Below are 16,097 nucleotides of genomic sequence, written 5' to 3' on the forward strand. Positions count from 1 at the left end.
GAAGACATTTCTTTCAGTGGCTAGTTTGCTAAGATTTTTTTTTTTTAATGAATAGATACTGAATTGCATTATGTACTTTGTACCATAGTTACAGAAATCATAGATTTTAAAGTTATTGATGCACTTGATTATATTCATCAAATCTCTGATATTATAGTAACCTTGTGTTCTGAAGAAAAACCCAACTTGGCCATGGCATTGCATTTTTTTAATGCTTTGCTGTTAAAACTTAGCATATTTAATCTAGCATATTTAAATCTAGATTAATAAATAAGGTAGATTACTGTTTTCATTTTCTTTTGAAATCCTTGTCTAGTTTGGATATTGTAAGTGTGTTCAAACATGTTCCTTCTTTTTCTCTTCTCTAGAGAGCTCACATAAAATGAGAATCTAAGTTTTTTGAAAGACTGTTAGTTTTTGGACCAGATGTATCCTTTGTGGGAAGATATTTAACAATCACTTTTAGCTATTTTATTGTTACAGAATAGTTCTGCTTCTCTTTTTCTTCTTCAGTCCGTTTTAGTAAGTTTTTAGTAAGTTTTTTAAAATATCTTTTCATTTCCTGTAAGTTGTCAAGTTTATTGGCAGAAAGTTGTCCATATCTTTTTATTTGTTTAAACTTGACATTATCTGTAGTTATACCTTCATTTTATTCCTAATAGTAGGGTGTGTTTTTTTTTTTTGCCTTCTCTTTTTTCTTTATTAATTTTCAATTTTATTAGTATTTACAAAGAACTATATTCCTGCTTTTTATTATTCCCTTAGAGTCTTTGTTTTCTGTGTTTTAAAATACCCTTTTCCCGTTTTCTTCTCTTCTACCCTTAAAAGTACTATGATGATCTGTGATGGAAATGAATGTTTTTAATAATATTATCCCATACTGAATTACATTTGCAACCAAATGTTAACTTATTGAAATTGTATTTTGGAAGATAATATAAGTGGTAGAACAAGGAGTTACATGTACAAGATTTAATTGTTACTTCCATATGTATGCACCTAAGATTTTTTTTATTTTTTTAATTTAAAAAAAATTTTAAAAGATTTTATCTATTTATTTGACAGGGAGAGACACAGCGAGAGAGGGAACACAAGCAGGGGGAGTGGGAGAGGGAGAAGCGGGCTTCCCGCTGAGCAGGGACCCGATGCGGGGCTCGATCCCAGGACCCCGATGCGGGGCTCGATCCCAGGACCCCTGGGATCGTGATTTGAGCCGAAGGCAGATGCTTCACTGACCAAGCCACCCAGGCACCCCAAGATTTTTTTATTTTGACATAAATTTCAGAACATCTTAATGTAACTATTTGTTATAAAGAAAGATATGAGTATAGGTTATCTTTGAAGATAAAATTTATGATTTTTATACATGGACAATTAATCTTCCACTTAAATTATTTCATTTAAACTATATGGTATTTTTATGTAAACATTTTTAAAAGCCTACTTGAGATAAACATTCAAATTCCTGTTATATGCTTTTAATGGTCTTTTCTTATTATGGAAGAATTTTAAAAAAGAATATTGCATTATTATTTATTAGTTTTCTAGGAAAAGCTGAGGTGTGCATTTCTGTCCTGGATTCCTATGCAAAACTTTGAATTTGAAGTTTTAAAGTTCTTTTCTTAATTGATACATTAAGTGCTTTTAGCAATTCAGTTGCAAAAATTATGACTCTGGGCCGCCTGGGTGGCTCAGTTCCCTGCTCCGCGGGAAGCCTGCTTTTCCCTCTCCCACTCCCCCTGCTTGTGTTCCCTCTCTCGCTGTCTCTCTCTGTGTCAAATAAATAAATAAAATCTTAAAAAAAAAAAAAGCAATTGGCTTATTAAAAAAAAAAAAAATTTGACTCTAGCCTAACATATACGGAGTGGGGAGCCTGAGGCAGGGATGGATCTCAGGACCATGAGATCATGACCTGAGACAAAATCAGGAGTTGGACCCTTAACCAACTGAGCCACCCAGGTGCCCCTTGCCCCTTAATAGTATCCTTGTAATATCTTAAGAAAGGCTTGATATTAGCCTTCATATCCACATCTGAGATATTCTACTTCTCAAGGTGAAAACAGTCCATACCATTTCTTCAACATTTTCTTGTGTTACTTTTGACAGTTTAGTTTGAAATCCTGAATCTGAGTTATTTTTAAGAATGAGGCTGTAATTTACTTCCCATAAGATCCCTGGACCTGCAGAACATAAAGGGTAAAGAGATCTCCTCTCTGAGAGATTTATTCTACATGATTGTGCTTATCTTGAAAAGCTGCCAAGTTTGCTTTTATGCTCCCAGCACCTCAAGTGGGAATCAATTAGAGTACCTGCTGTTTTGAATAGCAGATAATAGTGGAAGGTCAGAATTTAGACCACCAACAGTGTTCAGTAAACCAGTATTATTATAAAACTACAGTATACAAGATTTGCTTTTTTGTTCAATATGCATTTGTTAACTAATGAGCTTGGCAAAAATAACTCATGTAATAATACAGCTAAGATTTATTGAATACACATAAAGCAAACTTGTTCTTTGTTGGCAAATTTAGCATTTGATCCCATGATTAAATGACAACCTTAACAGAAAGGTATTAAGGGGAAAAATACATTTAGGAACTATGATTCTTAGGTTAGAGATCCATTAATTCAAATATAAATGTGTGCACAAAAGTACATGATAAAAAACCTATCTGTTTATTTGAAAGAGTCTAAAATATTGCAGAGAAGCAATTTGATTTAGACATTGACATTCTTTAAAATAAATCCCTGGATGAATTTTTGGTAAATGTTATATGTAAACAAAGCATGTAAGTTAAGCTAAATCATTGCCTAAATATAATGCGATATATTTGGATGAAGTATTTTGAAGCCGAAAAGCTGTCACAGCAGATAAAATAAGGGGAATAGGATATATCCCACTCTTGCCATACATTATATAATTTTTAAGAGAAATTATATTTTTATTTTTATTTTTTTTAAAGATTTTATTTATTTATTTGAGAGAGAGAATGAGATAGAGAACATGAGAGGGGGGAGGGTCAGAGAGAGGCAGACTCCCTGCTGAGCAGGGAGCCCGACGCGGGACTTGATCCCGGGACTCCAGGATCATGACCTGAGCCGAAGGCAGTCGCTTAAACAACTGAGCCACCCAGGCACCCTGAGAAATTATATTTTAAAAGAAAGAAAGAATAGGAAAATATTATTTGGGGCCTTGTGACAAATTCAGTATTAGAATTGTAACTAACCTGCTTAAAGCATTCATTTAAATATCTTTCCCAAAGTATTTAATAAATTTGGGTCATAAGCTAATTTTTACTTTGTGGTGATTTTTCATCTATTTTGCCTATACCATCAGAGTAAACCCCCTAAAATAGCCTTTTTATCTTCTCAACCCGCTGGTCAACTGCTAAGTGGCTTCTTTTTCCCTCCAAATATGGAGTCCCTCGTCCTTCGTGGTATTCAAGACTTGGTTTTTCAATCTTTACAATCTTGTTTACTTTAAAATCTCGTTTGAGACTGTGCCTTTCACATTGCCATGACTTATTCTCTCTCTTTTTTTTTTAAATTTTATTTATTTATTTGATAGAGAGAGAGACAGCGAGAGAGGGAACACAAGCAGGGGGAGTGGGAGAGGGAGAAGCAGGCCTCCCGCTGAGCAGGGAGCCTGATGCGGGGCTCGATCCCAGGACCCTGGGATCATGACCTGAGCCGAAGGCAGACGCTTAACGACTGAGCCACCCAGGCGCCCCATGACTTATTCTCTTTATTGATCTGTCTTCCTCCACCTTCTCCACGTATCTGGATAGGTAGCGCAGTCATCTTCACTCTGCATTACTCCAATCACCTTTAAATGTCCCTCGTGGATTTCATACTTCTATGAAATGTGAATGGGTCCTGTGTGCCTCATTCTGTCTCTGGGATGGCAGCCACTGGAGCTGGGGTTTAGGTTTCTGACAGTCTTCCTTCCTGCCTGTTTTCAGAGTTCTCTTCTTTCACAGTTACTATGTCTCTGCTGCCCAATCCCAGGATTTTTGCTATTCCCTCTAACTTTTCCCTGGAAAAAGTTCATTGTATCCTGGAGACCTAGAACTCATTCAAACTGAGGTGAAAATGACTGATAACAGAGTCTGTATTGTGTCAAGGGCCAAAGCTATTTGGTGAAATAATGAAATACTAACCATGGCCTTTCAGCGTAAAGCAGAGCGTAAGTGAGGACAGGCTTTAGGACACCGGGCACTAAATTCATACCACAAACACATCACTTTTATTCTTCCAGCCTGGTTCATGGAATGGTACAAATAATGGTTTTTAGCCTACACTGTTCTGTTGTAGCTACTTAATCTTGGGTAATCACATGTGTCTTATTTAAGAAATGTACAAATATTTAAATATATTAAACAGATTTTCTGTTTTTCATGTATCAATATTCTCATCACTATACATCAGCCATACGCTATCTCAATGATAAGTTTATATGAAAAGTACCTAAAGCATATTTTTCTTCAGACAATTTCTGTTGTTCTATCAAAACAGCTTTCTCAAAAATTATTGACTTCACCTCAAAAATATGATGCCTCTCCTTATTAGTTATTATGGCCTTGTTTTCAGCATGTTATTTGCACAGGGTTATGGTGCAAGGTAGAGGGTGAGAAAGAATGCAGAACGAAGCTAGATCCACCAATGGATGGAACTGATTGTGACGCTGGTAAGGTAAGTCATTTGAGTTGTCTGAAGTTAATTAAGAACATGGAATGAAACTCAAGAAACTCGCACTTTCTTCTGCCAGTTATATATGTATCCATCTTAATACCAGTGGAATACCTTCAGTAAATACATAAAAAATTTTCAGTATTTCACTTATTTTCAATTTTAACTTTTATATTTTACCAAATCTATAGTGGTTTTGTTAACATAAATGCAGTTTTTTTATTATTGTTGTTTATGAGAACATTGAAAGATATGTGTATCACTTTAACCAAAAAAATGAATTTATTTTTAGTATTTAAGTTAAACAGAGGTAAATAATCACAAATAATAGCATAAAGTCAAACTTCCAGAGCTAATGAATCCTTTCAGTTATAAAACATTGTCTCAGAAAAGCCACTGAGTATAATTTTTCCTTGTCATTTCAAACATCATAAATAAAATATTCTAACTGACATTTTGAAGATTAGTAAATATTTGACTGAGTTGTTTAATATGTTTCATAAAGTTACAGAAATATTTATTAATACACATTTCCATATCACAGTAATTGCTGTTGAAAATTAATTTTCTTTTGATTTTCATATCAAAATTATTGCTGTTGAAAAATAATTTTCTTTTGAAGAATATGAAGGAGGTAGATCCCATCTAAATATATAGCCATAGTTAAACTTACTCAAAAGATAACAGTTCAATAGCTTACATTATTTTCTAATGTTTATTCTGTAAAGAGAAAGCAGAATGGTTAATCACTTTACTCATTATAGATATAAGATCAGACACCTTGCCTCTGAAGAACATATATGTTTATTACATTTAAAAAGAAACAACAACTTAAAGCTTACTTGGAGTGAATTACTTAATGAAAACAATGAAGTTATATAGAATGCTAGCTTAAAAACACATTGTTTTTAAAAATGAACATTATGGAAATTCAGCCTTTCCACTGCTAGAATTTTGTGCAAAGGAAATGCACGTCTTTCACAAAGACAGATGTGTGTGCATGTAAATACACACACACACAAATACTTATGTAAGGATGCAATTTGCAATGATGAGCATGAGAAACAATGAAAATATTCATGATGTGGAGAATGGTTACAATGTAGCTGTTAAAAGAATGAGGTAGATGTATACATAGAAACTGAAAAGATCTAAAAGACATGATGATTAATATGTAGGCATGTCAGAAAAATTAATACTTTGATACCCTTTGATATTTACCAAAAAACCAGTTATGAATACACATACATTGTATATATTACTAAACTCCTAAAAAATGGTTTGAAAATATAAACTCCAAACTGTAATTAGTAGTTAGCTCTTGAGAGGGAAGTGGGATTGATGGCTGAAAGCAAGGGTAGCTGAGGGTAAATAAAATTATTTTCCCAGACACTTTTGGGTTGTTTGACATAATCATGTCATCATTTATTACTTCTATGATTTCTCTAATTAAAAAAGAAAAAATGTACAAACTGTTTAAGTACAAAATATCTTTAAGACTAGAAATGTTTTATCACTAGATACAATCAATAGAAAAATGTTTTCTGGAAAGGGAATTTCTGTGAATTATCAGCCAGTTGTTTACAGACTGTGCCAGATGTTTTTCTGTGAGTTTATATGGAGAGTCAGAATCTGGGTTGGTTTTATTTATTTTTTTAATTATACACAAAAGTACAATAATGTGTGCGTATTGGGCAAGCCTCACAGTATTATGTTGAGTAATTTATTGCTGGAATCATAAAATTCTGCCCCAGCTATAATTTTTATCTTTCCTGAAACATGAAAACCCTAATAAAGAAAGATAACCAACTATTCAGCCGTATTTCTTCAAACATCACACAACCCATTCTTCTTAGTTCTTTAGCAATATAAAATCCCTTCATTTTTATAAACTGATGTCCTCAGTATTTTTCTGCTATTATTTTTTTTCATCTGATATTTATGAGAATGATTTGCATTCTTGAAGGTCTCTAAAATAAACTTAATTCTTTTAGCCATCAAAGTTGTAATTGCTCATCAAAAGTAAAATGTTTTTATTTCCCTCTAATTGTGCTAACAATATTCTTTCAGCGGTTCTGTAATGCTTTTGTATTGAAATAACTAATGGACTTCTCAGTTCCTCAGACCAGGTGGGCTTCTTCAAATATCCATCTGTTCCTGCTGTTCTAGGAGCCATTATGAAAATAGTTTCCAAAACTCGGCTGAGGAGTGCTGTAGTGTTAAAATATCTGAATGCTTTCAACCTCACACAAAACGCTGCTAGCCTGGTACGCTGCAAACCAAGAAACAAAACGGGGAATTTTTTTACAATTTGTTACAAGATCGTGTAATTTTGTAATTTTTGATAGTGTAGAGTGATGTTAATCCAGCTATATAACTAGGTCATCTAGGAGTGTATAATTAAGTCTGAGAAGGTGCCTATAGAATTTTATGATTCAAAATAATTGTAAAGATAGGGATTTATCTACACTTTCTACATAGCCTTTTCCAAATTAAAAGCAGCCTTTTTCTTTCTTCTCTTCTTTTTGTAATTCTATCACCTATGTTTACATCTACGTTTAACAGATGCTAAAGAGTTGGTAAATGATGTAGTGAAAACCAAGAAATCTATGTTTTTTCACTGATAAAACCTGCTAGGAATTGGGGGAGGGGAAAGGCAAGTTAAATACAAATTTAGTAAAATTTTAGCCTGTTTGGAAGAATTCTACGTAATATATTTTAGTTATTTACTTCCCTAAATTGAGATTCTTGAAATTTACCCTCATGATTCTTTATTGAAAATATAATGACTGTAATATCCTTACACTCACACATTTGCATATGTAGAGAGTTTATGCCTTTTGTCCTCCTCTTCTCTCATCCAACAATGTATGTACAAGAAGATTTGATTAGACAATGATGTTCCCTTTGTCATCTTCACAGACCTCTTCCAATCTGATGTTTTCATGAACTCTCCAGACATGTCCACATAGAAACTTGACAGAATGGAAATACAGTCAATTTTTTAGATCATGTACTGTCCCAGAAATAACTTATATTTTATATTTCCTTAGCATTTTCATAAATCAGACTGAATTAGTAGATATGACAAATTTTGTCTTTTTAAAACCAGGTTGTAATATCATTTTTGGGGGGCTCAAAAATACAAATGAAGCAAAATATGCTGCCAGAAAATATATGAAAAGCATCATTAGGGTCGTTTTATACATAAACCAAATGGAATATATTATATAATAATTTAAACAAAAACCAAATGGAACAAAACTGTACTACAATTTAAACAAAACATTTAACACTTCCCTCAATGTTGAAGTACAACACCAACTAGAAGACACAAAGGCAGGTTCTCCCTGGTTTCATCCAGAGATCTGGTTCTCTGCAAGGTGATGAACTTTAAATACTATACTATGCTTTCTTTAAATTTCACTGGTTTCTGTATGCAAATTTAGCTTGCAGATCTGTCTCTATTTCTCTTCATCTGCCCCATGTGGTCCGGTTTAAATGATGTGCAAGCCCAGATGCTGGTCTTTTACAACATATTTTTAGTCTGCTGTGAATGCTAGCCCAGCCTTTCAACGCCAGCTTGCTGCTAAATGAGCAAAGAGCTATGATATTCACAACGGGAAACATAAACACCCATCAAGTAAGCCAGAACGATTTGACCAACTGAAGTTTGACAGTTTCCATGTTGGATTTTTTTTTTCCATGAATGGCATTAGATTGTCAATCCTTAACGCCAGCAAATTGTTTAAAAGGACATGGTTTCCCCCCTTCTGCAATTTTCAGACTGAATCTTCACACAAAATCTCAATTTAATGACAATCTTCATACAAAATCTCAGTGTCCTGTGCTGTCAATACACTGAGTTGTTGAGATTTTTCTTTCAAGCATAGATTTAAAAGTTCTTGAAATCTGAAAGAGGGTGAATTTAAAATCTGACATTATTGGAAAAAATCTGCAGGAACTAATTATTTTATTGCCTAGAAAAGCATTATCTGGGCTCACACAAACCTATGTAGCATAGTTTTCTAAATTCTTTCCTCTAAAAACAGCTTTGCAAAACCTAATCTCAAAATAAATTCTAAAGAGATATAAATCAGTTAAGATCAGAATGAATAGAATTTTGGTTAGACTTCTAGAAACTAATTAATGACATTAATATAATAGTACATACAATTTGTCATTATCATTATTAATTATTGTTAACTTTTATTAAGTTTAGTATGGGCTACGCACTGTGCTTAGTGCTTCATTCTACTCCTGCAAAGTCCATTAGGTAAATATGATTATCATTCACATTTTGAAATGGGAAACGTGAAGATTAGAGTGTTTCTCTAATTTCTGCAAAATCCCTTATAAATCATGTTGCTATTAAGTGCAGAAAATTGTTTAGATCTGGAAGGATCAGCTTGCTCAACTCCATCTACAGTCATTAATCTGAATTTTGCTAATATTTACTTATTATTCTCAACATGATTTTGTTCAGTTAATTTTACTTTTAACATGTTTGCCATGACCGTGATATATCTGATTTTTCAGAAATAAAGAGAAATTATTATAGTTTACCTTCCAAGTCTTGGCACCCATTCCTTGGCGGCCCCAGAAACGGCCTCTTCGGCTGCCTTTGTTTAAAGTGGATGAAAATATAAATATAAACAAGAGAATGAGTATATTCCTTTCTCTTCTTTCATGGTTATCTTTCTCAGTTAATCAATACAAAATAAGCTGCAGAATAAGTGGAAGGAAGTGACGGAATTTCATAGAATCCATTTGCCTAAGTCTTTCAAGTAAACGGCTTTCAAAAGAAAACTTGCTGTAATGTTAACGTTTATATTTGATGGGAACTCTTTCAGAAAAAAGAAAGAAGGCATAAAGGAAAGTGCTAAAATTAAATCATACTTTTTTTTTAATTACAAGAAAAGAAGACCAACAACATTTCAAATCACAGTTGCTAGGTTTGCCGAAATGTCTGCTTCACTCCAGTTATGGAAGAACATTTAGGTTTTATTTTCCATTCTGATGTATGACTCTGTGCTTTTGTCATTTGTCCATTTTAAACTGTTATGTTTCTTAGACTGTGTTAGTTTTCCTTTGTGGCTGTGCCACCCCAACTTCCCTCTTTACCCGATCTCTGTCGTACGTACTGAATTCTCAGGGCTGTCCTGCGAATATGGGTGCGCTGTTTTCGTAACAAGACCATATGATCTGACAGGAGAACTGAGAGAACGGACCATTGTATCACTATGACAAGAAGCAAATGCCAACTTATGTTTGGTCTTTTTCAATTTGTATGTGTGGGGCTCTAGGAGGCGTGATTTAATCGCAATCCCAGTGACTCTGTAAGCCAGTGAATGATTTTCCGTTGTGCCCTGATTTGTTCACCTAAGACATAACTTTTGGAATAGTGGTGTAAGGCTGGAGAATGTACCAGCAGGACCTCAGCACCTGGACATGTGGCCGGAGAGTGGAGCGAGTGGAGCCCCTGTAGCCGAACCTGCGGTTCTGGGATCAGCAGTCGGGAGCGCAAATGTCCTGGGTAAACGCCAAAGTTCCTGGATCGGGGGAGGGCATTTTTTCCCTCAATTTCCAAAGGCAAAGGTTTTACTGATAAACAGTGTTGGAAAGCAGAAGAAGCCCCTCAAACCCCACCCCATGTTGGGAAACAGAAAAATCCCTCAAATTGTTTAAATGATAAAAAAATCTCCCAAGAAGAAAATAAGACCACCGCTTCTAAGAACAAAGAATTAAATGTTGCATGGGGTGGTTTCTTGAGTAAATCAAAGAAACTGGTGTGTTTAAATGAACAGGGAGACATGCATTAGAAAAAGTAAGTCCACAATGAAGGGAACTGTGAGAAGGCAGGAAGGTGATGGGACTTCAGGAAGAGAGGGAAGGAGAGCAAAATCAACATCAATATAAGTGAGGAGTGTTGAAAAATGAAGATGTGCTAAGCATGTGTGCAGATAGGGAGCATTTCAGGGTCCGCTTGCTCAACCCCATGCTTCCTAGAGTGATCCCAGGGAGGCGTGTGAGAAAATCATTTCAGCGTTATGCTTTTACTCTTGGTGTGGGCTCAGTGGCACGATTCCTTCATAAGCAGTTTTAAAGAAAGGATGTAAAAATGCCAAACGACTTCACGGGAATCACAGGCTTTCTATTTTGCTCCCAGCCTCTGCCCTTTACTCTTCCATTTCCATGGCAAGTTGGCTTTTATTTCTCATGTGTTTTAGAAGTTAATTGATTGAGAATAGGAAATATATATATATATATGGTTTTTAATAAACATATGGATTTCCTCCCATTAGCAATCATTTAATGTATCCACATTTTCAAAAGTAGATTTAATATAAAGGATTATACCTTATTAATTCAATGCCTTTTAATTTTTTTAAATGAGTAGTTAACATTAAAATAAGATAAAATTGATTATTTGTACTATCTCTTCTAGGCTAGGTTCTGAAGCAAGGGATTGTAATGGTCCCAGAAAACAATACAGAATATGTGAGAATCCACCTTGTCCTGCAGGTTTGCCTGGATTCAGAGACTGGCAATGTCAGGCCTATAGTGTTAGAACTTCATACCCAAAGCATGTTCTTCAGTGGCAAGCTGTCATGGATGAAGGTATGACAACCCACATCGCCACCGTCTTAATTAAGTAGACTTCTAGATTTGCAAAATGTTTTACAGTAGTAGTCAGTATTATATAATAGATGATACAGATTATATTCTAAATATTTCAGAGCTCTCTTTTTTTGAACCCTAATGACCTATAATAATCACAAGCACTGACTCCAAGTATATATTTTTTTAAATGCAGAGTATATTATTACACACCAATTAGATGAACTAAATTTTTTTTTTAAAAAGTGACAATAGGAAATGCTGGTGAGGATGAGGAGAAACTGGATCTCATACATCACTGATTGGAATGTAAATGGTACAGCCACTCTGAAAAATAGCTTGGTAGTTTCTTAAATAACTCAATATACATTTTTTATACAATTTAGAAAACACACTCCTGGGCATTTTTCCCAATGAAGTGAAAATTTACAACCATAAAAAATCACATGCATGAATGTTTGTAGCAGCTTTATTTTCAATAGCCAAAAAATGGAAACAACCAAAAAAGTTCTGAGTACCTGAATGGTCAGACACACTGAGGTATATCCATACCCTGGGATACATGCAACAATAAAAGGAAAAAACTATTGAAATGTGTAGTGACTTGGTGAATTTCAGAGCTTTATGCTGAGTGAAAAGAACCAATCTCAAAACATCAGATATTCTGTGCTTCCATTTATATAACTTATTCCATTTATATAACTTATATATAATATATTCTGTGGTTCCATATATATATGACAAAACTGTAGAGATGGAAAACAGAATAAAGGTTGCCAGAAGTCAATGATGGTGGTGGGGAAAAGGATGGATGGGTGTTATTATAAAGGGGTAGCATAAGGTAGAACTTTGTGCTGATAAAACTCTTAAATATATTGATTGTGCTGGTGGTTATAAAATCTACACATGTGATAAAGTGGCCCAGAAGTATACACACACCTGCACTGATGTCCATTTCCTGGGTTTGCTATTGTACTGTAGTTACCAAAGTGTAAACTGGGGACAAGGTATATGAGATCTCTGTACTATTTTTGCAAATTCCTGTAAGTCTTTAATTATTTCAGAATAAGAATGTTAAGTAAATTATACGCTATCTTATTACTTAAGAATTAGTTAGGGGGGCATCTGGGTGGCTCAGTCGGTTAAGCATCTGATTCTTAGTTTCGGCTCAAGTCATAATCCAGGATCAGGCTCCACGCTCAGCAGGGAGTCTGCTTGAGATTCTCTCTGTCTCTCTCTCTGTCCCTCCTGCTTGTGCTTTCTCTCTAGTAAATAAATAAATCTTTAAAAAAAAAAAAAGAATTACTTAGAAATAACTTAATAACTTCTTTACTTAAGATAGTTCCTGCCCATGGTCAGTCAGTGAGCTATGGGTTTGAGCTACAGTTACCAAACATGGTGGTGAATTTTCTGACTTACCTGACCATCATGCCCCTAGTCTCTCCTGTCCTGATTTGGATTTAGTCAATTTGTACTGTGCCTTTCCATCATTTCAATAATATGCTTGTCAACAGCCTAAATTCCATTGTTGATCAATTTCAGTGCACCTGACAGAAACCTTCTCTTCATGTAGGCTTCTGAACACAGAAGCACTAATGTCAACAGCCAGATAACAAGGCAGATGACTCCACTATAAATACAGTAGTGTTACGTGTTTGACAGTGAGAGGGTGAGGAGGTAATCTGTTCCCTTCTCTTACCTCATGTCTCTTCTAGAATCTTGTTCTCTGTCACTCTGCACTCCAGATCTTGGCCTTGTTTGACTGCCTCAAACATGCCCTGTTTTCTTCCCCATGATGGCCTCCAAACGGACTGTTTCCTCAGCTGAGAGGAAATGATAAGCACAATCTTCTGTTCCCACTGTCCTCTTAATAAATGGCACTTCCCTCTTTCCAGATGCTTAGACAAGATCTTGGAGTCATCATTTTTTTTCTTTTCTTTTACTGTACGTTCAGAATATCAGTAAGGTCACACTAGCCTTATCTTTTTTAATTCCAGTGTAGTAAAATACAGTGTTACGTTAGTTTCAGGTGTACGATACAGTGATTCAGCATTTCCATGTATTACTCAGTGATCATCAAGCCAAGTGTACTCTTAATTCCCTCCACCTATTTCCCCCCATCCCCCAACCCACCGCCCCTCTGGTAATCATCAGTTTGTTCTCTAGAGTTAAGAGTCCGTTTTTTGGGTTGTCTCTTTTTTTCTTTGTTAATTTGTTTTGTTTCTTAAATTCCATATTTGAGTGAAATCATATAGAATTTGTCTTTTTGTGACTTATTTCACTTAGCATTATACTCTCTAGATCCATCCATGTTGGTACAGATGGCAAGATTTCACTCTTTTTTATGGACATGAACCTTATCTCTGAAGTACATCCAGAGTCTGATCATTTCCCAGCATCGCCAGAACTCCTACCCTGGCGCAAGCCACCTTCTCTTCCCCAGTGATTGCAGTAAGCCCTCTAACTGGTCTTTATGCCTGTGTTCTCCTTCAGTCTCAACAGCCAGAGTGATACATTTAAATTGTCAGTCGTGTCCTGTTACTCTTCCATTCAAAAGCCTCTGGTACCTTCCCAGTTCGCTCAAAGTCCATATTCATTCCTTCTAAGGGAAGGACTTAAGGAGCTCTGCTACCTGGCTTCTTCTTACCTTCAGACTTCATCTCCACTGTTCCCCGTCACCCTTCCACCCACACTGGCTCCCTTGCTCTTCCTAGAATAAGTCCTAGTGTCTTGGAATCTCTTGCTTTCCTTGCTGTGACATCATCTCCAGATATCATTAGGCTTCAGTCTCTCACCACCTTCAGGTCTTTTGTTAAACAGTAACACAGTGCCTTTCCTTTCCCTGCTTTATTCTTTTTTCACAGAACTCATCACCATCCACCATAATGCTTTTGCTTTTGTTTATTATATGCCCCCCATAATTGTTGGAAGGGCAGGGATTATCCTATTTTTGCACTGCTCTATATGTGGCATCGTAAACAGTACCTGAACAGAATAGGCACTTAATAAACTAGGTTGAATGAATGATGTGCCTTATAGGAATTTTCTACTGATCTGTCCTGGCCCCTCTTCTCACTAAACATTCTCCTTGGGATAATATTACTTTATTCACTAGGTTTTATTTATCATCTATATGCTAAAGGAACAGATATTTCTCTCCAACCCAGATCTCTCCATCCCAAGCCCCTTCATTACTTACCCATCTGTTGCATGGACATCTCTACTCAACATCTCATTCTTTCTAACTCAACATGCCCCTTTCCTTTCTCTCTGCTTGCCCCTTTAGCTTCTCTCACCTCTTCTCTATCATTCCCTTCTGTGTTCTCCAGCACATCCAGACCAACTTCCATTCCATCCCTCATACACATCATGCTCTCTTAGATCTGGGCCTGTAAATATGCTAGTTTCTTGGCATAATACCTTTTATTTCTCAAGCTTTGTTCTCTCTCTCTCTCCCCTTCTCCCCCAACCCCCGGCCTTTTATTTACCTGAAAAGTGCCTGTTGATTTTTTTTGGACTCAGTTTATGTCAAGTCCTCTAGGAAAAAAGAATCCCCCTGATCCTCCAAATTGGGCATGTGCTCCTTCCAAGCACCTCACAAGCACCCTAATATCGGAGATTTTAATGTTTCTGTATTCTCTCTATTACGTGTGTTTAGGGGACAGACTGACAGATATTAAGCTATTAAGCTTCTGATAAATATTTGTTGCATAAATTTCTGTTGTAGAAATGATGACTGCTCAAACAATAAAAATTATCATCTGATCATCTGAGGATTTATCTTATCTCTGCCTCTAACTAGCTGTGGAGTTTGATAATATTAAAGTCATTTGAAGCCTGTTCATTCAGAAGTGAAATAAGAGAAAGGAAACAGGTTCCTTCCAAATTAAAAAAAAACAAAAAAACAAAAAAATGGGATTGTATGGGAGCCGATTTAAAATATTAAAGCCATTGGAAATTGCAATTTTAAAAGCCCCCACCTCTTATAAAGTGATATCTATCATCAGAATGATCCATAATAAATATTTATATAATTAGTAGGCTAACCTTTTTTATAATTTTACAACACATATCCATCAAACACATCAGTCCATATGTTAAATAAAATACACAACAGTAATCTTCATGTGTTACATAGCACTATGGGAGAAACTGAATATATGATTCTTTTAAAAATCCCAAGTCTTCATAGCATATGACACCTTAAATTGCAAGGTGCTATTTCTGCTATTCTTATGTAATACATGAATCTATGGCTAGGAAAATTAAATACAGGATATCAGTGCTGTAGTGAACAGTTATTTTTAGAGGAAAAAAAAAGATGCATGGCTTTAACATTCAGGTATTTTACATACACTGTGTTGAGATTTGGCTGAAATCCATGTTTAATGCATATCTTGGAAAGGGTTGGTCTCTTAAATCAAGACAAAGCCTGCCTGCCAAGTAAGTACTGGCATGTTACATGGATCACTCTAATGTCACAATCTCAAGGGTATACTCCAGGAGGGAAGATTGGGATCAAATATTTATGTCATCTGTAAAGCACAGTGAATTGACAATATGTTGTAAAAGGAGAAATAGATTTTTATCTGAGTTCTTGCTTAGAATGTGAATGGAATTTTTTAGATGAGCTCCTTTCCACATTATTCATATATCTGGTTTGCTCCTCTCTTCATGAAAACTCCAGAAAGAGAATTTTATATATATATATGTACATATATATATACACATATATGTATGTATAAAATATCACTTTTAAAGTGTTGCAATTATAACAGCTGTTTTTA

At 35.2% G+C, this 16,097-nt stretch overlaps 1 protein-coding gene across 1 annotated transcript in view; it reads left to right on the plus strand.

Annotated features, from left to right (window-relative positions):
* ADAMTS19 (ADAM metallopeptidase with thrombospondin type 1 motif 19) overlaps positions 1-16,097 on the plus strand; it is a 253,226-nt gene that overhangs the window by 153,558 nt on the left and 83,571 nt on the right. Inside the window, exons 11-13 of the mRNA XM_064595853.1 lie at positions 4,591-4,692; positions 10,095-10,225; positions 11,138-11,310. Of these exons, the coding sequence (XP_064451923.1) occupies positions 4,591-4,692; positions 10,095-10,225; positions 11,138-11,310 (406 nt within the window). The remainder of the gene's footprint in view (positions 1-4,590; positions 4,693-10,094; positions 10,226-11,137; positions 11,311-16,097) is intronic.

This window comes from Mirounga angustirostris, unplaced genomic scaffold (genome assembly GCF_029215605.1).
Source record: "Mirounga angustirostris isolate CCGP_5_RB_7025 unplaced genomic scaffold, mMirAng1.0.hap1 SCAF_7, whole genome shotgun sequence".
Taxonomy (NCBI): domain Eukaryota; kingdom Metazoa; phylum Chordata; class Mammalia; order Carnivora; family Phocidae; genus Mirounga; species Mirounga angustirostris.